Genomic DNA, 23,020 nt, shown 5'->3' with positions numbered 1-23,020 from the left:
TGTTCTTAATGCTGTAGAATGCTCTATTCACTTAAATGGGGCTTCCCAACGTTCTGCGGTGAACAATTTTCTCATATTTGACCGTTGCTATGCATATTTGACCGTTGTCAAGGGAAGTGGCCTTTTTGCCTCGGATTCACGTCTTTCGTAGCACTCCGCAAGTAGTCCGGTAACTTTTCAACCCCAGCGTACTCTGTTGCTTAGCGACGTCAGATGATTTGAAGCCTACATAATGCTCAAAGTCTATGAAGTTTAACGTCTTTGGCGAACTATTTCTCTGCTAATAAACAATACGAATGGTAACAAATTAAGCAATAAGCCCCAAGAGGCCGTGGTTTATGCTGATTTTAGAACAGGGGAGTTGTTTTGCGTCGTGCCGAAAACCCCCTTACCTGTTCCAAAATCAGCGTAAACCACGGACTCGTGGGGCTTATTGCTTTTCTAAAACTGTTACTTCACATATTTGATATGGTTTCATCAATAAAAACTATTAGAAACAAAATAGTTTAATAATAAACCGTCATTTTTCCGCTACTACAAAGTATAGTTTGTACATAAATCGTTGCCACGCAACAGCCAGAAGCCGTCTTTTTCTATTTGAAATATTCGATGCGCAGTAATATGGAATGTTAAAGAATGTTATGAGGACAACCTGTGAGGTTATGCTGGATTTTACAACGGCATGGAACCCGATGTAGCCAATCACAATCAAGGATGGAAACAACCAGTTTTAGAATACATTGTAAAAAGACACACTGTGTTAAGTTATTTTTGTTGGCAAGTAGCCGTGTAATAAGCGGGATAATGTATAGAACGCCGGTCATTATCGGGGAAATAAGCCCCTTCGTGGCGAAACAAAACTGGCGAAAACTCAGTTTCGCGTAGTGCCTAACAACTCCTCTTACCTGTTCTAAAATCAGCGCAAACCACGGCCTCTTGCGGCTTATTGCTTAATTATCCCTTACAAAAGAAACGTTCTAATTTCCTGCGCTTTCACACAATCAGTGAAGTGTGGATAGCAACGGCAGCTAGCTTGCCTCTAGCAAACTGCTTTTGAATGAGCCATGTCCCCCTAAATCAATATTGAACTTATTTACGCTTTGGGGGGCTTATTTTCAGTTAGCAGACGGTACTATTTGAATCGCAATTCCATCTGAAATACTGCCAGTGACAACGTTGTTACAGTAGCTTGTTTCAAAGGGGGTTCCTTGTTTCAAAGGGTGTTCATAATGAATTATGCAAAATGAGTAGGCTAAATGCTTGAAAATATCACTAGAAGGGAAAACCGACCCACCTGCATCTGAAGCAAGCAAGCACAGCCTACAACCCTCTCTAGTTTCTATATGCACTATTTGTACATGACTTTGTATACTAGGGTCAGCTACATGAATTAAAAGTGAATAAGGAAAACAACATTATAGTCCATGACTTATTTATTTGGTATTTCCCCAAACATACTGTAAATGTTTTATAGTCACTTGACCTGATGAATTACAGTTGTTCTTGTTATTATGATTATAGTGTATCATGTGTGTATTATATCTTCAGTGCAGCAGTTATTCTGTATTGATTGACTCTCAATTCCTCTGGGACTGAGAGTGAGCTGGTTAATCTTAAATTGCCTTGAAGACCCCTGACACAACGTAGTCTGAGATGTCTCCATCTATGAGGCCAGTTCCGTTGTTGTGGATGAACCAGCAGGGAACTTTTTCACCCTTCTTTAGATCCCTCCTGAAGTCCCTCTGCCACCCCCTGTGGATAGAGGACAGGGAAGGGTCATTGACGTGGATATGAATGTGGGACTTTGTGTGGTAGTAGATGTTTATGCACTGATATACAGTATAATACATCTACCCTACCTTGTCACATTGAGCTCCTTCCCCTTCACCAACATGGTTGCATCTGGTTTCTCTGGGACTTCTCCTGGGCGCAGGTCCCTCACCTCAAACTGTACCCCATGATAAAACTGGCCTGTAGGGGGCACACACGGCAACATACTTTTCTGGATTTTCTGCACAAAAGTTCTTTATGCAGCAAAAGAGAGGTACCTACTAATCGGCAGTCTACTACCATCTACTAATTTAACTAAAAGTTAAAACTCTAAATGTTTGCGATTTGAAATTGGATCAGCACTGATACTCCCTCCTGTTGCAAATTAGAGGACAGGTATAGAGTACTCTATAGTACTGCACTGTGATTTGGTGTACCTAGCAGGCCATGGACCCTGGAAGAGAGAAGGTGTTCGTCCAGGGTGTAGAAGCCCAGGTAGTCCTGGTGATAGGGGTGCCCCTTCCACACCTTGTGAAGGAGGACCACAAACTTCACTGAATCTCTAATGGTGACTGTCAGACTGCGGTCTTTGGTCACCTGCAAGTCCACACTAGTGGACAGCAAGAAGAATGAATGGGAGGAGAAAAGTAGAGAGAGCTGTGTAACTAGGAATGCAGCAAGACAGCATGACTCAATTAATTCTTCATATAAAAGTATTACATCGTGATATCAGATGACAATATCGTATTGCTAGGATTTTTAAACAGGAAAATATATAAATAGCACAGCCCACACAAACGTTTCTTTGCTCCATGTGAGCTACCACAGACAAACTCACGTGGGTCCTTTGACAGTAGCGGTGTCGGACCACAGCAGCTTGGCCTGCTTGCCATCTTGAAACACAGTGATGTCCTTAGTGTTCACCTCCAGTCTCAGGCCTAGTCCCTGGTGGACTATGCCAAAACGCCCAAAATAGGTGTTGACTTTGCCATCTGGAGCCACCTTCTTATCGCCAATTGTCTGCCCGTTAACCAGAAGACCTGCAAAGCAACATGGGAAGGAAGTACTCAAACAAAAACAGTTGAAGAAAGTATGTTTTGTTAAAGACACTTTAACAGTTTCAATTGAACAGTACATGACAGTGCACATCTCAATCCAAGAACTCACCTGACTGTGGGTCCCTCACCAGATTCAAGATGGTCCCTGGTGTGTCATCGATGTTAAAGCACAGCGCATCCTCCCTCTCTGGCAGCTCAATCATAAAGTGGGGGTCTCCATCCACTGTAGGAATAACAGAAACACGTCTCAGTCACAAGATTGTGATCTACATCTCATACGTTTTAGAGATCTTAGGTATTGACACTGATTCTGGAGCAGGGGTGACTTACCAAAGTATGTTGGTGATAATGCGCGGGAGCTATAACTCATCAAGCTGGGTGCAGGATAACCTAATCAAACCACCAAGGCATTTCAGGGATGACATTGCATTAAAATATATCAACATGATTTGTCCTCATCTTGGCCAAGGAATTTGGTCAAATTCAGGGATTGTTTCTTACCTCGTTGCTGTATTTTTTGTCTTTCCTCTGTCATGAAATGGAAAGATTTATCAGTACAAACACGTTTCCCCTCTAACACATCAGGTACAGCTCAGTACTCCCACTTCCACTTCAGGTATCTTACCCTCAGTCAGCTTGTCTGCAATGGAGGGGCCTACTGGCCCCTCCTCTGTCTCAGGCTTGGTGACCACCATGGAGGTGAGGGGAGTGACAAAGCTATACTGGAGAGACATCTCTAGAGCCTGGGCTGTGGCGTTGCTTTTCTCTTCTTCAGTGCCACTTCCTCTGACAGATGACACAAATATGTTTAACACCAAATCTGTACAGTACAGTATGTGGCAGTTGTTTTAAAGACCTGCCTATAATAAGATGGAGTCAGGTTGCTGAACGGTGAGGGAATCGGGCTAGTAATCTGAAGGTTGCCAGATCGATTCCCGGCCTTCCCAAATTACGTTGTGTCCTTGGGCCAGGCACTTCAAGGCACTCCTACTTGCCTCGGGGGAATGTCCCTGTACTTACTGTAAGTCACTCTGGATAAGAGCGTCTGCTAAATAACTAAATGTAAATAATATATTTGTAACTATGGGTCTATTAAAAAGCATCCCCAGATCTCAAAGATACTAGAGGGTCAACAGACAGACCTCTTCTCCAGCAGCTGTTGGATGGTGAGGTAGGCCCACATGCGCTCTGTGAAGTCCCCGAAGATGTACTCCTGCTCTGGATAGAGGACATCCCACTCTTGGGCACTGGCCTGACCCTGGACCTGGAAGTCGTTCTCACTCTTGAGAGACACAGAAAAAAGCAGGTGAACTAGTGGAATTGTATACAAATACTTGGCAGCCTTCCAACTGGAATTATGGGGAGATTTATACCAAAGTCCAAATTTGTATTTACCCCTTGTGCAAACACTTCCACCAGGAAATTATCAATGTCATTGTCATTCAGTCGGCCCGCCACGACAATCTCAGACCCATTGAACAGTTGGGGGAAGTGGTTTGTGGTCAGGGAGTTGACAATGTTATCAGGGTACCGCATGTCCACTGCTGAGAGTAGGGGACTAGCCACTTCATCATAGAAACCCTGACAGACACAGACAGAGAAACACACATACCGATATTAAAAGACAATTTGCACCAAAATAAGATTAATATAGACTGACATGAGCACACTGAATAGGTCTAAAATCATGACATGGTTCATAATGTTAATATTTGAAAACTAACTTGAGTTTTACCCATATTGTAAGGATTCACAGTATCACAAAAGATCCTAGAGGTTTCTGAAAGTGTGTTAAGAACAATGGAACACACCTGGAGCTGGACAGTGGCATCCGAGGCTTCGTAGATCCTCCGGGCAACTCCCTCGTTCTGCCTGGCCATCACATCCAGGAAGGAGTAGTCCACGTCGTTCCCAAAACCCAGACAGAAAAGAGACATATTCCCAGCGATAGCGTTCTTCACATTTTCCTGGATCTGTGGGATGCTGCTAACTCCTGTACACAAACACAAACATACACACAGACAGATTTGGTCATCCATACGCGCAAGAACATATTTCATATACACACACACACATAAAAAACAGATTTATTTATTGACATAATTTATGAGGAGATCCTAACTCACCTGTGTTGGGCATTCCATCAGTCAGTAAGATTATCATGGACACACTCCTATCTGGGAGCAAGTTATTCTGCTTGTCTTTGACCAACATGTCCACTGCCCTCAGAACTGCATCGTTTATGTTAGTCACTGGGAGGATTGAAGGACACAGGATCAGGGATGTTGTTTCCATGATGAGCTGACATGTTGATAGATGGGTACCTTCATTAAGTGCAACTACTGCATCAGGAAACTGGTACTCACTTCCATCATCACGTATGTTCGCAACAAATAACTTTGCGTCCATGATGTTCTGCTTTGTGGCCTTACTTAGAGTATCCCTCCATGTAGTGATTTGGTCGTCAAACACGACCAGGCCAAAGAAGTCCTCCTCATGTAGGTCACTGAGGATAGTCTGCAGTGCAGCTATTGTCTGTGGAATGTGTCACAAATAAAACTGTCAAAACACCCCTTCACTCTTCACTTGCATTCACCAACACACACATACACATGAACACAAAGACTGCATATGAACCTAATTCTAGATAAACAAAATACAAATTCTGGAAAGATGAAATTAGTTCTATAGACCTAAAAATTGGTTTGACATTTTCTTTTTTCAATCGATGGACAGTTGTTGGAGAGGGTGAAGGAAGACACATGGGCAATCTTTTCCATTCAGCTTATATGTAGCATATGATACACCTTGACATACACTGATTTACTGGTCAATAACAAACCTCACCTGTGTCATTTTGGTTCCATACATGGACCCACTCCTATCGATCACAAACACCACATTTTTTGCCACTCTGGGTAAATCCATTGGAGCAAAGAAGTGAACAAAGTACCCATTCACTATCTGCATGGGGTGTACAAAGATAGGTCATCAACATTATTATGTTACAGTATTTCCTTAGGATATATGGTAAGTTCACTCAAAGCTGAAACACTTGGAATGTGGTCAACAGACAGTATCCACAGAGCTCACCTGAATGTCTCCCAGACTTTTAGCTCGATTTACATCATATTTGATGATGAAATCTCCATCCATCATCGTGCCGTCACAATTTGGACATGTCCTCTGTTGCTCCATTGTTGGACAGAAGGACACATGCGCCTGAAAGAGTAACACACTCACAGAACAATGTAAAATCAACGAAATACAACATGAGATAACCTTACAGATACTGGAGACCTCAATTTTAATAGAAGTTGGTTACTGTAATAACTAGTTAAATATCAGTATATGGTTGTGTGTTGTTGCTTGTTAATTGGGAAACAGCACCTTTACTGTACCTTGGTGTCAGTAACAGTCTTCTCCACCAGGGGGAGCAGTTCATTAGTGATGAAGGTCCCGTAGGCGTCCAGGAAGGCAATGCCCTGGGGTTCATAGATGTCTGCTACAATCTGTCCCAGAAAGAAACACATCCACAGACAGACAAAGTTGAACACATAAATGAACACCTGCAGGCCATTCAGTTCATATACTGTCAAACTGAGCAAGTTGCTAAATGATGACTTGAAAACCCCCTCTTTCAGCAAACCAAAGACATAGAAACCACTTTTGCATTTGGGCATAAAATAAGACAAGAATAGCAAGGTTGATAGACCTCAAAGTTGTGGACCAGTTGTTTTGGTTTGACCCGGGTTAAGATCTCATACTGGCCATGACGACGTTGAAGCATCTCCTCATAAGTCAGAGTGAATGTGACATTACTGTTGGATGCAATGTTCACAGATACAGAGAACTTCTCCATCTTTCTTCCTGATGCCCTACAACAGAGAAACACAGTGTTACTCTAATCTCTTCATAGAAAAGTTTAACATGGATGATTCCTTATAGTTCAATGAACTGTTTCGTGATTGGCCTGCTTCACTCACTTGACCAGGCCTGCAGTCTGCCCTGATGAAATAGCTTTCTCATACTGCTTCTTGGCTTTTTCCTTCTCTTTCACCTCACCCACATAAGTCTGACTTTCAATCTCCCTGAGAACAAACAACACAGTCATATAACCAAACACACACACACACAGATTGACTGGGAAGCGGGGGGGAGACTAACATGCTGAAGTTAGTAATGAAGGCGGTCTTGGGCAGGTCCACTTCGAAAAAGATTTCCTGTGAAGCGTTGGCCTTGTTCATGGCACTGGTGGTCATGACTGTGTGGGCGAAGCGAGAGGTCACCTTACAGTCCACCTTCACACTATACACCTCCACCTGTCCTCCAGAGACCAAGAGAGGGGTTAGGAATTCTGTTTATTATTGTATTCTGCATAAAGTATTGCACTGATGTAAATATTTTTGCCAAGGCAAATGGCTCCAGCTTTGCTCACGGTCTCAACATGACCTGAGTGGGTCTAGTTGGACAGTGTGGCTGATTCAGTACAAGGTTACATTTACATGTATTCATTTAGCAGATGCTTTTATCCAAAGCCACTTCCAAGAGCGACCTTTACAAAGTGCATAGGTCACTGATAATAACAACTAGATAGCCCCAAAACATAGCGGGTAGCAAAACATGAAGCACACATTGTGATGGTTGAATGAGTTAACTTCATCAACAACCAATATTTGCTGTTATTGCTAAATACAACCCAGATGATTCAAAGTACTGCCTTACCCCCTCATTGCTGGTACTCCTTTTCTGCAAAGGGATAAACATTGTTGAGTTCACTGAACTGTCACTGTTTGTATGCCAATGTTGTGAAGCAATTTCATATAGCGTACCAAAATGTTTTCAAAAAAACATTTAATCTACTGCGAGCAGGAAGTACATATATTTTTCAGATTTGACTATTCAAAATACATCAAATGTTTAAAAAAGTAAAAGTCTGATGATCAGTAGAAACTATGTATGTATATAAAGAAAACCTATAATACCTTGAGCAGCCTTGTACCACCACCAGAGTCCTGAAAACATAAAAATATGGGTGAACCTAGAGGAATTTGATGTTTATTAATTCATTTATCAGATTAAGGCACACCTCATAAGACATTTTACATTTACGTTTATGCATTTAGCAGACGCTTTTATCCAAAGCGACTTCCAAGAGAGAGCTTTACAAAAGAGCATAGGTCCCTCATCATAACAACGAGGTAGTCCCAAACATTCCAAGCAGCCAAAACATGAAGCATCCATTGTGAAAAAACTAAACAAGTGCCAAAAGGGAAGACCCATAAGAGCATGCAGTTATACAAGTTACAAATTAAAACAACATGAACCACATGAAGACAACTCAAAATGTATAGAAATCATTGGACACTATGATAAATCTACTAGAGTTGCACAGCTAAATGTCACTTTATTATTGACAATAACAGTCAACAAAATATCAGCCACAATCACAACCAGAAACATAAAAAAGTGTTATTATTATTATTATTATGGACAGATAATGGTAGGAGTCACCTGTGTGGTGATGGAATCCCGGGAGATGATCAGAGCTCCATTGGATGAAATGGGACCAAAGTGAGAGACACAGCTCCACAGCAGCAGCACGCTCCACACTCCAGACATGACTGAACTGCAGCTCAACACTGACTTCATTCCCCAGACAACCTCCCAACTCAACCCTTCCCTCCCAACCCACCCATTCACTGTGTGTTTGTGTGTGTTTGTACTGTGAATCATCACTTTCTAACCCATCCACACACTCCTCTATACCTTTACTTCACTCCAGTCCTGACTTCATGTCTCCTCCACTCTTAACAAACTCTGCATTAGAAGTTGTTGCTTTAATTATCACTATTTAAAATAGCATCAGTCTAAGAAACATCAGAAATGTTCAATTTCAGAACTGGTCAATGGAATATCTTTAAAGTTCTTGCAGCAGAAATTAATGTTGTTTACCTTGTGTGGACTTTGTGGACTGAGATGTTTACTCATGCCAGGTGTCCATTCCAACAGATCGTTTACAAAAATTTATTTAGCAGACACTTTTACAAAAGTGCATAGGTCAATGATCACAACAAGGAGAAAAAACCTGAATAATCTAACCCCTTTGTCATCTGTCACTCAGACATTGTCTCTGACATTAGCACATGGACCATCAGGACTGTTATGCTAACACAAGGGAGTTTCCTTGTTGTCCCAAAATGATTGTAATGTAAAATTAAAGTCACACCTTCTAGCATCTTGAGGAGTGGTCTCAACAGTTGAAGAGTAAGGTGCTCTGAGTAAGACTCAGAAAGACTGACTCAGAAATTTGCATATAATTAGGGTGTGCTTGCCTTTGGCGAGCACAAACCATCGTTATCTCACATATATTTTAACGCTGTGTTTGTGTTCTGAACAGCTTTGAATTTAGTGTTTTATATGCATTTGTTTTATATTTTACGCATCACATGTTAATATTTTTTCTTATGAACGATTTATATTTTACAAGTTTAACACAGTGGCTTGTAAAAACGGCTATACAAATTATTTTGATTTGATGGTCCTATTAGAATTTGTATGCTTTGGATAAACACTGAGCTAGTCAAATTAATGGGGCTGTTAACTGTTCATAAACATATATGCTATTGAACCAGCACAAAGGTGAGGTCCCTCTGATTTGCTAGTTTCAGAAAGACATTCTATATGCTCCAAACTTCACCTTAGCCTTTGGGGGGTCCGTTTTGTATAGCCTACTTTGATCATGGTTAACTCCATAGCCTCTTTATCGGTTGAACGGCTGATTAGTGAACTAATCAAGAACAGAAACTATTATCACCTACATCTGTCGTCGGAGATTGTTTAGCTCGCAAGGTTACTGGTAACGGTATGTAATCAAGTCAAGTCATTTTTATTTATAGAGGTCATTTATAAACAGACAATGCCGACCAAAGTGCTGTACAAAATCATCAAATAGGGCAAAGCAACAATAAATAAGAACAACAGACAAACAACACAATTACAATAAGCACCAGTGACCCTAAACTGACACAAAAAGAAGTCCGTTGGCTGAGCAGTTGGGGAATCGGGCTATCTGAATGATGATGATGATTAACTTTATTGATTTGTTGCAGTTCAAAAACTGAATTAAAAACCAATGTACAAACATAATTAATCAAAACTTAATCACGACATTAAACAATATACACAGATATTCTGATAAATGTACGATAGACAATATCATACTAGGATAAAATATCAACATACTGTATGCTACTAATGACCACACTGGCTTAACAGACGTGTCAGATATGGTATAGGCGAGTTACTGTATCTCAGTGTGTTAGCCTTTGGACTGCTGAGTTTGTGTCCATTTCTGTTGCTTCTACCTGAGATGTCAGATCTGCGCTTCGGCAACCAGTGTGCAAGTTCAGAAGGGATCTGGCAAACTTTAGACTCTCTCACGCCTTTCAGCTAGAGTAGTAAGGCCCAGGTGTGCTATTGCATCTGTATATCTGTATATGTCTGTGGAATGGCTAAAAGGAATTAGTTTAATGATTTAAGGGGACTGGAAGTATGATACAGCCTAAGAAGATCTGAGATATACAATGGAGCCAATCCATGTGACAACACCTTAAGAGTTGATTTCTTAGCATTACATCATACAGTCTCCCAGCCGGGAATGAGCAAACCCAAGTGTCCCCGGACTTACAAAAGACAAGAACGAAAGACCCAAGTAGTAAGGAAACCACACACATTTATTGAAAACATTATCAAAGTCAAATTTAGATCTTCTGTGCATAACAAGTCACTTAGATGTAAACAATGAAGCATTAAGCATGGCAATTCCAAAGAGCAGTACATAATAGGTTGTGTTTTAAACAAGGAATGAGATCTTAGGTGTTTAGTAATTATGACAAACTCACAAAAATAGGAGAAAAATAAGACCAATATTCCAATGTAGGACATGTAGTGCACTATCCACCAAGCTCCAGAATCATTCTGATGAAGTTGAAGTTATATGTATCGCACCTTTCAATAGCAGGATGATACCTGACATATCTCCTTCTCTCTCAATGCATCTCTATGGTTACTGTAGATATGGTGCAGTTCTAACCAGTGCTTCTCCATCCTGCCTCTACTTGCCAAACACACTGGCTCCAGGTGTTTTAGCAACCGGCTTCTCCAGTGCAGTTTCTCCACCAGACCTTGCGCCACTGAACACAGAGGGAGCCACTTTCCCCATACGCTCTGAGGACAGACCCAAGATGAAAGTTACGAGGAAAGTCTGTCTAAATGTAATATTTACTCCATGCTGTATGATGATAGGCCTCCTCCCTGGTCCTCAACTAATTCCATTATGTCACCTTAAGCCTAATAAGAGGAGTGGAAACTCTCTCTCTCAGACTCACTCTCCTGCCACAACTGGGCTCAGGCAGACACAAGGCAGAGTTCAGAGATAGCCGTAGAGAAAGAATGTTCCAGCTCACACATCAAGGGGCTTTGACTTTTGAAAATTGAAAATCTGTCCCATTCCCTAATTTTGTATCAAGATTTTTTTTTTTTTACGGCCACATAACTGCAACTCTGCACACATCCCTTAATTGACTATTTCAGTTCATTATTATCATGCGATTGATGTCCTCAGGCTCATACTTTTAAGCAAGAGGAGGAATCTACACACTGAAACTGTCAAGCCTTGAAAAAGCTGTTTTACCGTTTGAAATATGGTGGTGAATGCTGAACGACTGCTACTCACCACATTCTGCCATGACCTCATAGGTCTTACTCTTGACCTCGCCCTTCAGGCCCAGTTTACTACGTGCTCCTTTCAGATCCTCCTCCTTCATTACTGGACGCTTCTTCTTCTTTACCTCAGCAGGCTGAGGGAGAAATATTTGGGACAGCTAGTGAACATGGAGCTTACAGATAATTTGTCAAAGTAGTTGACATGTAGTAATTGAAATGGTCTACACTCGAACCCCAACATTTTCCTCAACCATGACTCCTATCATCTACTTGAAACATACTGTATATTAAATAAATCACCTGTGACATAGCGTTGGTAGGCTGATAATCTTCCAGTCGACACAATGTTAGTCAGTGGTTGTCTTCTGTTCTGGTCTGTCCCTTTCTGTCTACCCCCTCATATAATATCCCCTGGACCCTGAGATGGTTATTATTGACCATGAGTGAATTTGTGGCCTCCCCCTCCTGGGTCTGTTGTCAGGGTGTATTATTAGGTCTGATGTGAGGGGTTGTGACTGAGGTCTTCCTCTGTTTAGGATAAACCAACAGCTGTGAAGATAAAATTAGAAATATGGGTCTGGTCAGAGTCTTTGGTTGGTCGGAGTCATGTCCCTGGTGGTCTAGTGGTTAGGATTCGGCGCTCTCACCGCCGCGGCCAGGGTTCGATTCCCGGTTAGGAAACAATAACTTTTCTGGGCCTACTAAACTTAGATATCGATCGATTCGAAAGATGTACGATATAGTATCGGATTGCTTTGACTAAGGGTGAACATTTGTGGGGGGTATCATGATTAAGGAAGGGGATCCTATAATTTGTTTATATTGATACGCCTACCATTTTTTTTGACTGCTTATCAATCGGAGTGTTAATCAGGCGCGGAGCCAGGCGTTGTAAACATTTGGGTATTAGCCCAAACCTGGGACTTATTCTGGGTTTGTTGTGATGCTAGATAGGGATTCCACACTTAATGCGAGCGCCCTTGCCCAAAATTGCCCTTCCTTTGAGCGCAGAATAGCTTTTTGAGCTTTATGTAAAATAGACATTGCCGTTTTACAATTGGTAAAACCTTGTCTAGTGAAAGTGATGTCTTCATAATTTCTGGCTCCAAATTCTCGACAGGTGAAGTAGAAATCTTCTACTTCTAGCTATCTTGGCTGAGTACTCCAACCAAGTTTGAGAGCAATACCAAGTTGGGTTGGATGCCTGGGGACCTTGGCTGAAAATGCGCATGAATTACGTTTACGAACCGGCTGCATTGGAGTGCTGTCATTCAATCCATACTCACATTCACCCAGTTAAACTTTGCGTTTAACACTGATGTGTATACAGTGCTTTCTAGAGGTGGGATTTCGTCACTTTGCCGTAGCATTTTCGAAAGGCATGGTGAGAGATGTAGTTTATGGCCAATGCAAGCTGTAAAGCAGCGTAGAGTTATTTCAATACACCATTTTAGCTTCTCTACAGTACACAGATATTGTATAGTATGGGGCAGGGTCTCCCCCTGTTGGCAATTGAGAGCAAGCATCCTTAAAATGCCTGTGATAGACGCCTGTGATAGACACCTGTTCCTGTCACACCACAAATACTTGAAGACATGTACCCCAGACATCCTATCAATCCCTGGTGGTCTAGTGGTTAGGATTCGGCGCTCTCACCGCCGCGGCCCGGGTTCGATTCCCGGTCAGGGAACAAATGTTTTACGATCAAACTTATATCGAGGACGTGAAAGATGTACGATAAGGTATTGGACTATGTAAAATAAACAGGATCCGTTCTCTCATCCATTCATAACTTCTTTTGTTTATATCGGTATTATCCTCTTGCTGTGTTTATTTGATAATAATTACATGGACAGTTAGAATCTGCAGTAGGCTAATATCATTCAATAAATTCAAATAAAAATTCAAATACGGCCTCAAATCTTGTCGGAATTTCTGCCCAAATGTACACTGGTGATATTGCTTTTCTGTTCGGTCTGGCATGTTCGACAAGTTCATTCTGGTGAGTTTATTCCCAAAAAAATGTATTCAACTGGCAATCAATTTGTGTCCTAATTAGTGCTGTCAGTTTAACGCGTTATTAACGGCGTTAACGCAAACCCAAATTAACGGCGTCAATTATTTTATCGCGCGATTAACGCTCTTTTTGGCCTAGCAAACTTTGTAGTTTTTTTCACATGCTGTTGCAACAACTACCGACGTTAGAAAAACTACAACACCACACCGGATCTAGCTAGACCGGAAACAAAACAACAGGCACGCCAAACACTCGTTTGGCTTGCGAGCTGGCTAAAGAGTAGTAGCAGAGCCCGTTTACGGATATTAGACATTCTCTGGTAGTAGGCTAACGATACGTTTTGAGTGGATGACGAGCGCGAGATGCCGAAATGGATGCCAATAAGATTCTGAATGGAAAGTTTACTTTTAAAACGTTGCCAAATGGTTCTATTGACAAGACCAGTGATTTGTGTGTTTTGTCGTTGTAAACTGAGCTATCATCGCAGCACGTCCAGTCTGAAATACCACTTGATGGCCAAGCACACAGCTGATGCGAATTCTCTGCCCCCTCGTCAAAGCCAGGCGATTGCAATGTTGTTTTCAATAAATAAAACATTTGCACAAAGCAATCCGAACCACTTTTCTATGTTGATAAGAGCATTAAAATTTGAAAAAAAGATTGGGACAAAAAGAAATCAGGGACATTTAGAATAGATAAAAATGTGCGATTAATTGTGATTAATCGCGAGTTAACTATGACATTAATGCGATTAATCGCGATTAAATATTTTAATCGTTTGACAGCACTAGTCCTAATATGACTTTTGAACAAGTACCTCTTGGACTAGTGGTTAGGATTTGGCGCTGTCACTGCCACGGCCAGGGTTCGATTCCCGGTCAGACAACATTATTTTGGTATGATACTGCACATGGTGAACAATGACACCCATTGCGCGAATAATTTAACCCATTAACGTCATTTGGAATTACACATCTGCTTACACAACTTTATTGCCAAAGCAAATATAATGATATCGTAATTTCCTCTTTTACTGAACTAGACATTTTAATTACAAAGTATTGAGAGTCCTCTCTGTCCTTGTTCAGACAAGAACAACTGTAACCTTTTTCTAATACGTTGCCCGCCTTAACCAGAGTACACTCTCACTTATTCCTTTGACATCACCAGCACCAGTCATCACAGTAACGCTGAAGAACACCACCCAACTTTTAACAGAACTTATAAAACAAGAGACACTCACACATACACATTCCTACTGTCTGGTCCAGTCACTCACAGTTAAGAGGTCTGTGCTTATGCTTAATTCTCCTATTTCTAGATGTGAGCTCAAGCCACTGAATGCTACTGCTGCATACCTGAAGATCTGGGGCATTAGATGAACATTCAACACACATGGTGAAAATCACACAGGCACATTGTCAACACAAAAATAATGAAATTCACAAAACAGTGGAGAAACAAATTGTGCAAGAGGTGAAGGTTTTGTTAGTCCATTGGCTGGAAGTTGGATAAACTCGTTTCCAATTTATGTAATCTGAAACCAAGAACACTTTTGGAGTAGGCTTTTCCATGGTTTTGGCCCAATACAACACCCAGTAAAAAAAGGACAAACACCACAGACAAGGAATAAATACGATTCAAAACAAAGAGGTTTGGACACACAGACGTGAACAGCAACAGAGATTGCAGAGCTTTCCAGGAGGATTTAACTGCTGCACTCTATCCTACCGCAACATCCAAAAGGCTTTGATAACATTGACAATACATGTCACATCGCATCGAAACAATGTAAACGTGCAATCGAATGTTCCTTGTCAATTTTAAAAGCCGTGTTCACTTTCAGGGGAAAAAAGTAATTCATTAATATCTCCCTCACATTGCAGTATCTGCATCTATTAACTTAAACTCAGTACATGTCACACACACAGACACAGGGGCCCCAACTCAACAGTTCATTACGTCTTTTTTCATGGGAAAAGCGTCTGTCAGTATCTATATAGAAACTACATGATAACACAATCAAGTGAGAAGCTTGTCAAAATATCAAATATATCAAACTGTTAAAATGAGGTTTGCATGAAGGCCAGGAGGAGAGCGAGGACCGCTGAGTTACATCCCAGTGCCTGCTCTCCCCCTCTACATCCAACCTCAAGCCCCTGCTCTGACCCCTCCTGCCCCTGCCCCGACCCCTCCTGCCCCGCTGACCAGGACATGGATCATCATCCACAGGAAGACACTGTGTACAAGGGTAGACCAGTGTTAACACAGCTTTGCCAATACTCATATACATTGCTTCACCAATATAACACTCATACATAAGAGCTTTTGTCCCAAATAAATGTCTTTAAACCACCAGCAGGAGAGATCCGTACATGGTGTGGTTAGTAAAGCTGAAGATAGATGCATCCCATGTAGGATCTCCCAGTTTGATGTCCCTTATGAATGAAGGCTGTCCAGAACACGCTGACCGTCTGCAGTCAAGACATCGTCCTGCTCCTTGGCTCTCAACTGGAACAGTGTGTTGCATATAGACTGACGTGCGTCCTCATATTAAGATAAAACAAGTCCAGACCAGACCCCAGCCTAGGCAGTCCACAGGGCAGAGAGAGAGAGTGAGCGAGAGAAAAAAAGAGCGAGGGAGAAATAGTTGGGATATGAGGTTGTGACCTGGTTAGCCTGGATAACCTCAGGTCAAACAGGAATTCCCATGCGGTGTTTTTTCTTCTTGACAGTCTTGTGGCTGGTGAGTCTGCGAACATCATCCTCATCCGAGTCATCCATCTCATCATCGGCAGAAAACAGGATCTGAGGTGGGAAGTGAGGAGGGGGGTTACACATGCCTGATATCTGGCAGACAGAATCTAAAGACGACAGTCAACCAAATCACTCAAATTACTTTGTTTGCGGTAGGGATACTGAAGTGAGAAGCTACAGTTCAAATGTATGTTATATAAATATATTTATCTCCTGTCATTTATATATGCACTATTTGTACATCAAAAGTTTTAGAGAAAGTCTAAAAGCAGCAATAGTTAACACTTTATATATATCTACAATGTATTCAAGACCTAAAATGTGACATTTTAAAAATTGTCTGAGCCAGCCAAGAGTGGAACCTTGAATCTTCTGGTCTGTAGTCAGACATTATCCACTGCCCCAACGGCCCCTGTGTCACCAAATATTTGTTTTTGTTTCATGCAGGGAAGGCAAATTCCATGAAACTTTGCTCCTCTCAGGTTCCCCTAGTGGCAGCCTGGAATACTACAAGCAAAAACAGCCAAGTTTCTGTCCCACCATTCCTGCCTGGTAGTCTAGTGGTTAGGATCAGGGGCACTCACCACCATGGCCTGAGTTTGATTCCTTGTCAGGGAATGTATTTTTAGGTATTCTGACCTGCGGTAGCTTAACTGTCTTTATGGGGCTGACTGCTTTCGTGAGGCAGTACACATTGCACGTCACAGGATCCTGTGACAACACGCAAGCGAGAAGGAAGAAACCAAACCCTCAGCACCACACACTGCAACTGAGTCAGACAAGTGTGTGCCTCATAGACGGTTGATTCTTCCCCTTCCCTTCTCCCAGTCAGCTGTCAAGAGACGCAGCTGCCGACAATCAGCTGGTAGGGAGGAAAGGGGACATAAAAGGCCGGTGAATGCACAAGGGGAGAGTTCAATCTTACAGAAAGAAGGGTGAGAACCAGACTACAGGAACCCTTTGGGTGTTGTTTTGCTAATATGTTGCAACAACAGAACAAGCCGATGGAAGGACAGGTGAAATCCTCCCGGAGCACAGCCTCAACAGGCGACCAATTTAAGTTCCTGTTCTTTTTATTCTTTTGTTATTGTACTATATACTTCTCTAGGGTTCAAATCCAAATCTGACTGGGGTAAAATCTTTGTGTGGCTCCCCTGGTTCGCTCAGTGGCTTATCACAATGCCACATATGTATAGCTCAAACTGGCTAATTGAAAAACAAGCAAAACGAACATTGTATGGTTAGAACTTAACCGCCGTGGCCCGGGTTCGATTCCCGGTCAGGGAATGTCTTTTTAGTTAATCTGACATGCTGTCGCTCAACTGTATTGGTAGTCCCGATTACTTTCTGGAGGCAGGACACTATGGACTTCCACATAGGCATCAAATCAACTGGAAACAATAAACGAAATAACGAACACTGACCCATCCCAATATCAATGTCAAAAACTAAAACCTAATGAGAAAAACTATTGTGGCAAATATCAATGACTTCCAACTTACACTCATAAGAAATATAGTCAGCAAAGTAATGAGACAATTTGTCATAGCAAGCATCATATAGATCTCTACGATTAATAGACAACAAATTGTCCTTTTATGTTGATTGATAGTTATTGTATTTTTACTTACATATTTACTGAACTCAAAATTGCGTGACTGTCCAAATTGGAGACTCATTTTTCACAGATATTGTATGGCATGGGGCAGGGTCTCCCCCTGTTGGCAATTGAGAGCAAGCATCCTTAAAATGCCTGTGATAGACACCTGTTCCTGTCACACCACAAATTCTTGAAGACATGTACCCCAAACATTCTATCACTCCCTGGTGGTCTAGTGGTTAGGATTCGGCGCTCTCACCGCCGCGGCCCGGGTTCGATTCCCGGTCAGGGAATATCTTTTCCGTTATGTTGTTTTTAACCCGGTGCAGGCTTAAAACAATGACTCCAAAGATCCAAATATTGTATATCCAACACACTGGATTATTTGTTCACATTATATAATTCATACAAAATCCCCTTGTTCATGGCAGCCAGTAAAATGACTTAATGTATTGGTTTTAATGTGGTGTGCTAGTCTGTGTTCTGTGGAGCAGATCCCAGTCTCACGACCTGTTTTACAGGCCTGTAAAGTGAGAGTCCATGGGTCTGGTCTACAGTGATTCACACCAATAAAAATTGCTTCAGCAGTTTCCAAAAATCCTTCTTAAGATGAACAGAGCAAGCAAGAGCCCTTTGGGACCTGTCTACACCGCCAATGGAGGCCAAAAAAGATGTGCCATGGCCTAGCCCAGTGACTACATCAGCTGAAGAGCAAGACGCCTCAGAACAGCGAGACACCACACAGGGCTTCAGGAAGGCTTTCAGGGTAAGGGGACAGAGAGAAAAGAAGCCAAGCTCGGCTAAAAAGCGATGTCATACCCCCCCCCCCCCCCCCAAAAAAAAAAACAAAAAAAAATTTCTGATGCTATACACTAGAGTCGAGCTGTCTTTCCAACATGTACATTTGCAGAGGTTAGTGTATGTGGATATGTGGTTTAAGGAAGTGTCAAACTGTGTAAACATACTGTTCCGAACAATGGCCTTTGCTTAATATCCACATCCTGCTCTTACCTCCGACTCCGAGTCGTCATGGGAGAGCGCCCGTCTGTAGCGCACCTTGCTGCTCCCTCGAGGGTCCTCCCCCACCTCCCGCTCCTCAAGCTTGGCTTTTGTCCTTCCCTTCTTCATCAGGAAGTTATCTACAACCCAGAACATCAGGGCCTGTGGACAGCCACCCCAAAAAACAACTCATTTAGGTAGCATCCCTGTAACTAACTCCTCTGTGTAAACACACACAAAAAGGCATAAACCACAACGATCAAACTAAAACGCTCACTACAGATAATAAAGCAGTTGTAGGCGAGTCAGCTGAAAACCATGAGGCTTAGCCAATTACAATGAATTACTGATAATGCTGACTGACTTAATGGAAGACCTCCTTGTGACAGAGACCCAGATGAACTGTACTTACGTTAACGAAGAACGGAACAATGAGCATGACGATTGCAAGCTCCAACTGAGGGTTGTTTATGGGGTTAAGGAGAGACAGCTGTAAGACACAAACACACGTGCATACCCCTTTTAGTGCATTTCACAATACTTGGGGAAAAAAAAAACTTACAAACTGACACAAACATCTTAGAACCTGATAGTGAAATACAGTACTCTTAGAAAACTCAGAAATGCTGACCTTCTTCCACTGAGGAATTAGCAGAACCAGGATGATGAGGACCTTCTCAAACATCATGATCAGGATGTAGAGAGCACACTGACCTGCCCATGCCGTACACTGCACAGGCTCACCTAAGCACACAACCAAACAACTCACTTAGCCTAAAATCTCTTGTTTGGTGAAAACAGTAACAGTAACTTATACTAGCACAGGGAGACAATTTAGCTAAGGTGTGCTTAGCATTCTACAAAAGCATTCTGCCACTCTTCTGGACAACCTAGATACTGCACATTCATACAGTAAGTACAGGGACATTCCCCCCCGAGGCAAGTAGAGTGAAGTGCCTTGCCCAAGGACACAACGTCATTTGGCACAGCCGGGAATCGAACTGGCAATCTTCTGATTACCAGCCCGATTCCCTCACCGCTCAGCCACCTGACACGGAAACTCTTGTTCAAACGACGCGCAGCCCTCACCGTACTCCCCAAAGCGAAGAGAGTCCCACTGCCGCCACTCAACAACAGCGCTGACTGCCCTCACGCCAGCGTAGATCAGCAGCATGCCCAGAGACGCGTCCAGCAGGAAGTTGATGAGGTATCTGGGGGCAGGAGGGGTCAGGGAGGGCAGAGACTGGTTCAACATAGGGGTACATGGGTGCTGAAGACACACATACATAGGTGTAACTACAGATGAAAAGTGCCACACCCAGGCAGAGTTGTTGACACCCAAACAAATTTGCAGAAACGTAGGCACACACTTACAACGAGCAGGGGTCTTCCTCTGTAAGGTCAGACAAGTAGACATTGGCAAAGTGTATGAATAGCATTCCAATGGCCTGCTTGGAAGTATCCAGGAACCTGAGGAAAACAGCAAACAGAGATAAAGCTAAGACGCTGTCTTATCTGCCCAAGTTTGAGAGAATCCAAAACCAGATTCAAGAAACACTTTCCCAGGCAGGTTGTTTGTGTTGAGATGGCTGCCTTACCAAATTCTCCATGGTCTTCTCTCATGCTTAGGCTCCCTGAAGCGCTTCACTGTGGATAAGAGACAGTGCACACAAAAACACAAAGAAAGACCCAAAACAGATTCAATTAGCCCACTCAAGTAAATTATCAAATGCCCACACATTTGCAAAGCAATAGTGAAATTGTTAAATCAGTTCCCTGTCTTGTATCAGTGGTCAGACTTCCCCTTTTCAGAAAGGTAAGCTTAACCAAACAACTGTACCAGCACAGAACATATGCCAGAAACCTCAACGTTCCTCCATGGCTAGTGCTATAAAGTTCATGTTGACAAATGGCGAGATGGTTAAAGGAACTAGCAGTCAAGTCCGTGTTGATCTGGCATATCACCTCACTTATCAGTTGCATAGATTTCACACATCCAGTACACAGGTACTGGGGGTTTAATTGCATCTCTCATACTCAATCCAAAAGATCTACACCTAAGATGCACAAGGACAGGGAACCCAAATCATCTGATTACATGTCACAGTGTCTTGGTGTCCATATCGGCAACCTCAAACTTTCATGATCATGGGACAACAGGCATGTCTTTAGAAAGCATGACGCATACATTTGTGTACTATAATATCCTTCTGGGATACGTGAATTGTGGTCCTTTTGTAAATCTGTTGAATGAATAAATCATGAAAGATGCAATAGTTTGTATCCTCTTCTCTGAGCGAGACATAATAGTGAATAGATAAAGCTCTTGCTGTTCCTGACAATAGTTACTTGTTCCATGCGCGCTCTCTCTCTCTCTCTCTGCCTACTTCTATTACATAGGATGGCCTGCAAACTGATTTTTTTTCCAGTTTTGGAAATGTTATTTATGTATACAAAAGACTTTTGATAAGAGTATGTTATGCTGTGCCTTCAGTCGGTTCAGTTCTATGTGTGGGATGTGTCACACCCTGGACACTGCTGGTTGCGATGCTGCCAGAGGCATATTGTCAGTCTACTGGTGGGAAAACGTCTGAAGGCAAGTCGACCTTACACAGCTGAACATTCCTGTTAGGCAGACACCGATGTCAATAAGGGATTCTATAGCAGGGTTTTCCCAGCCCCACGGTTGAGGGCTGAGAAAACTTTGTACTACTTTCAGAGAATACATCTACTTTCATAAGCCCATATATTCTCTCAGTCAATCTTGTGCCTGCAAATTCAATACAATTGACAAAGATATAGTGCCTAACTCCTAAAGAAACACGGCCCAGAAGAAAACATTTTGCAAGGAACAAGACAACAATAATGGGTATTTAATTAGAGAACTGGCATACTGTAGTGTTGTTTTAGCTGGCTACTCACACATGAGTGTGCTGAAGGCCACGACTCCAAGCAGGCCTTGAAGGAAGATGCCAAAAGAGTCCATCAAGTCACCGTTCTCGCAGCCGCGGGTGTTTGGGTCTGGCGTGGGACTGGCGGATACGGACGTGTTTGGCGACGATATAGCAGACATCGCGGCTCCCGGGATAGCCACATCCCCGGCTTGGGACAAAACATGTGCAACCCCGCTAACCACCATGGTTAACCAGAGCACAGAGGTGGAGTGCACTGAGTGAGTTAGCGAGTCGGCTAGCAAAATTGATGTTAGCTACAGATTTAGACAACTACAATCCACAATCGTAGTGACAACTTGTCTTGTCGTATATGTCAGCTGGCAATCGATAAGTTCCGCCGAACAATTATCTGCAAGATGTATGGGAATCATCCTCTTCCTCTCAGCCGTGGACCCATTCTCCAGTTCAACCAGCTAAATAGCTAGTAAACTCTGGACAACTGGGATTTGTTCAAGATTCATATTAAGTAAATATTAGGCTAAGTGTATAGAAAACCTATCCTAAAATGTATTTTGTCCGACAAGTTTAAACTATTAGACAACTTGAAAGTCTGAAATGTTAGGGAAGTAATGCTCATAAATGCTTCAGGATCATAGTCGGGCGTTAGAACTAGGAGTACTGCTACTGAGCAAGCTAGCTAGCTACAGTGTAGGTAATAAACTGCTCTGTGGTGTCACGAGTATCATATGGAATTAGCAGATTGACTGTCTGAATTAAGTTAGCAACGCAGTAAAGTATTAAGCGAACGTATTGGTGATTAGCTAAAAAAGAAAACCAAAGATGGAACAAATACGCAGGAAGGGTGAGCGTGATGCTGACAAGCTATACTACTGTAGGGCGCTGTAGTGTACTACTAGGATGCTACTGTGGCTGGCTAACAACGCCGAGTCGAGTAGCAGCAGGATTTACTTCCAAATGCTCTCGACTGTATGCGTCAAATTGCATGACACTTATGTACTCACGATTACCGGGTTGTTTCTGAACGTAGTATATTCAATAAAGAATGAGCTGCAGATAAATAATTTGTTTGAGGACTACAATCCAGTCGTTTCGTTTCAGACATTCCAGCTGCTTCGTTCCCTGCCTGAACAGTGCATTCTCATGTTGATGTGACCTAACGATCACATGATCAACGTGG

The 23,020-nt window shown here is 42.3% G+C and overlaps 3 protein-coding genes and 3 non-coding genes across 10 annotated transcripts; 3 read left to right on the top strand and 3 right to left on the bottom strand.

Moving 5' to 3' along the window:
- Positions 1-1,415: 1,415 nt before the first annotated feature.
- On the bottom strand, positions 1,416-8,494 carry LOC146272581 (inter-alpha-trypsin inhibitor heavy chain H3-like). Its single transcript, XM_084705412.1, has 22 exons — positions 8,343-8,494; positions 7,814-7,843; positions 7,554-7,577; positions 6,996-7,150; positions 6,815-6,919; positions 6,544-6,706; positions 6,230-6,340; positions 5,922-6,050; positions 5,676-5,792; positions 5,195-5,363; positions 4,955-5,080; positions 4,640-4,821; positions 4,224-4,409; positions 3,971-4,110; positions 3,454-3,614; positions 3,330-3,356; positions 3,159-3,218; positions 2,938-3,051; positions 2,609-2,810; positions 2,208-2,380; positions 1,860-1,971; positions 1,416-1,752 (listed from the first exon to the last, which is right to left on the bottom strand). Exons 1-22 carry the CDS (start codon positions 8,478-8,480, stop codon positions 1,614-1,616), a joined length of 2,763 nt encoding a protein of 920 aa, XP_084561538.1. The 5' UTR covers positions 8,481-8,494; the 3' UTR covers positions 1,416-1,613.
- Positions 8,495-10,546: 2,052 nt separating this feature from the next.
- On the bottom strand, positions 10,547-12,008 carry mustn1b (musculoskeletal, embryonic nuclear protein 1b). The gene is made up of 3 exons (XM_084705570.1): positions 11,856-12,008; positions 11,566-11,689; positions 10,547-11,057 (listed from the first exon to the last, which is right to left on the bottom strand). The coding sequence occupies exons 1-3, from the start codon at positions 11,862-11,864 to the stop codon at positions 10,945-10,947; spliced, it is 246 nt and encodes an 81-aa protein (XP_084561696.1). The 5' UTR covers positions 11,865-12,008; the 3' UTR covers positions 10,547-10,944.
- A 156-nt stretch (positions 12,009-12,164) lies between these two features.
- On the top strand, positions 12,165-12,236 carry trnae-cuc (transfer RNA glutamic acid (anticodon CUC)). Its single transcript has one exon. It is a non-coding gene; the product is annotated as a tRNA-Glu (tRNA).
- Positions 12,237-13,173: 937 nt separating this feature from the next.
- On the top strand, positions 13,174-13,245 carry trnae-cuc (transfer RNA glutamic acid (anticodon CUC)). The gene has a single exon. It is a non-coding gene; the product is annotated as a tRNA-Glu (tRNA).
- Positions 13,246-14,327: 1,082 nt separating this feature from the next.
- On the bottom strand, positions 14,328-23,000 carry stimate (STIM activating enhance). Of its 5 annotated transcripts, none has more exons than XM_084705565.1 (9): positions 22,851-23,000; positions 21,851-22,056; positions 20,527-20,575; positions 20,303-20,398; positions 20,018-20,139; positions 19,560-19,672; positions 19,341-19,418; positions 18,941-19,090; positions 14,328-16,380 (listed from the first exon to the last, which is right to left on the bottom strand). In XM_084705565.1, exons 1-9 carry the CDS (start codon positions 22,943-22,945, stop codon positions 16,267-16,269), a joined length of 1,023 nt encoding a protein of 340 aa, XP_084561691.1. In that variant the 5' UTR covers positions 22,946-23,000; the 3' UTR covers positions 14,328-16,266. The 5 variants fall into 5 exon arrangements, with proteins under 5 accessions (XP_084561691.1, XP_084561693.1, XP_084561694.1 ...); XM_084705567.1 differs by having other exon boundaries at positions 22,845-22,984; XM_084705568.1 differs by having other exon boundaries at positions 21,851-22,030; positions 22,845-22,984.
- On the top strand, positions 18,151-18,222 carry trnae-cuc (transfer RNA glutamic acid (anticodon CUC)). Its single transcript has one exon. It is a non-coding gene; the product is annotated as a tRNA-Glu (tRNA).
- Positions 23,001-23,020: the final 20 nt, after the last annotated feature.

The sequence above is a fragment of the Hypomesus nipponensis genome, chromosome 9 (genome assembly GCF_054491055.1).
Source record: "Hypomesus nipponensis isolate SF chromosome 9, ASM5449105v1, whole genome shotgun sequence".
NCBI lineage: Eukaryota > Metazoa > Chordata > Actinopteri > Osmeriformes > Osmeridae > Hypomesus > Hypomesus nipponensis.
Note: the sequence above shows the minus strand (reverse complement) of the source record. Positions and strands in the feature narration are given on the sequence as shown.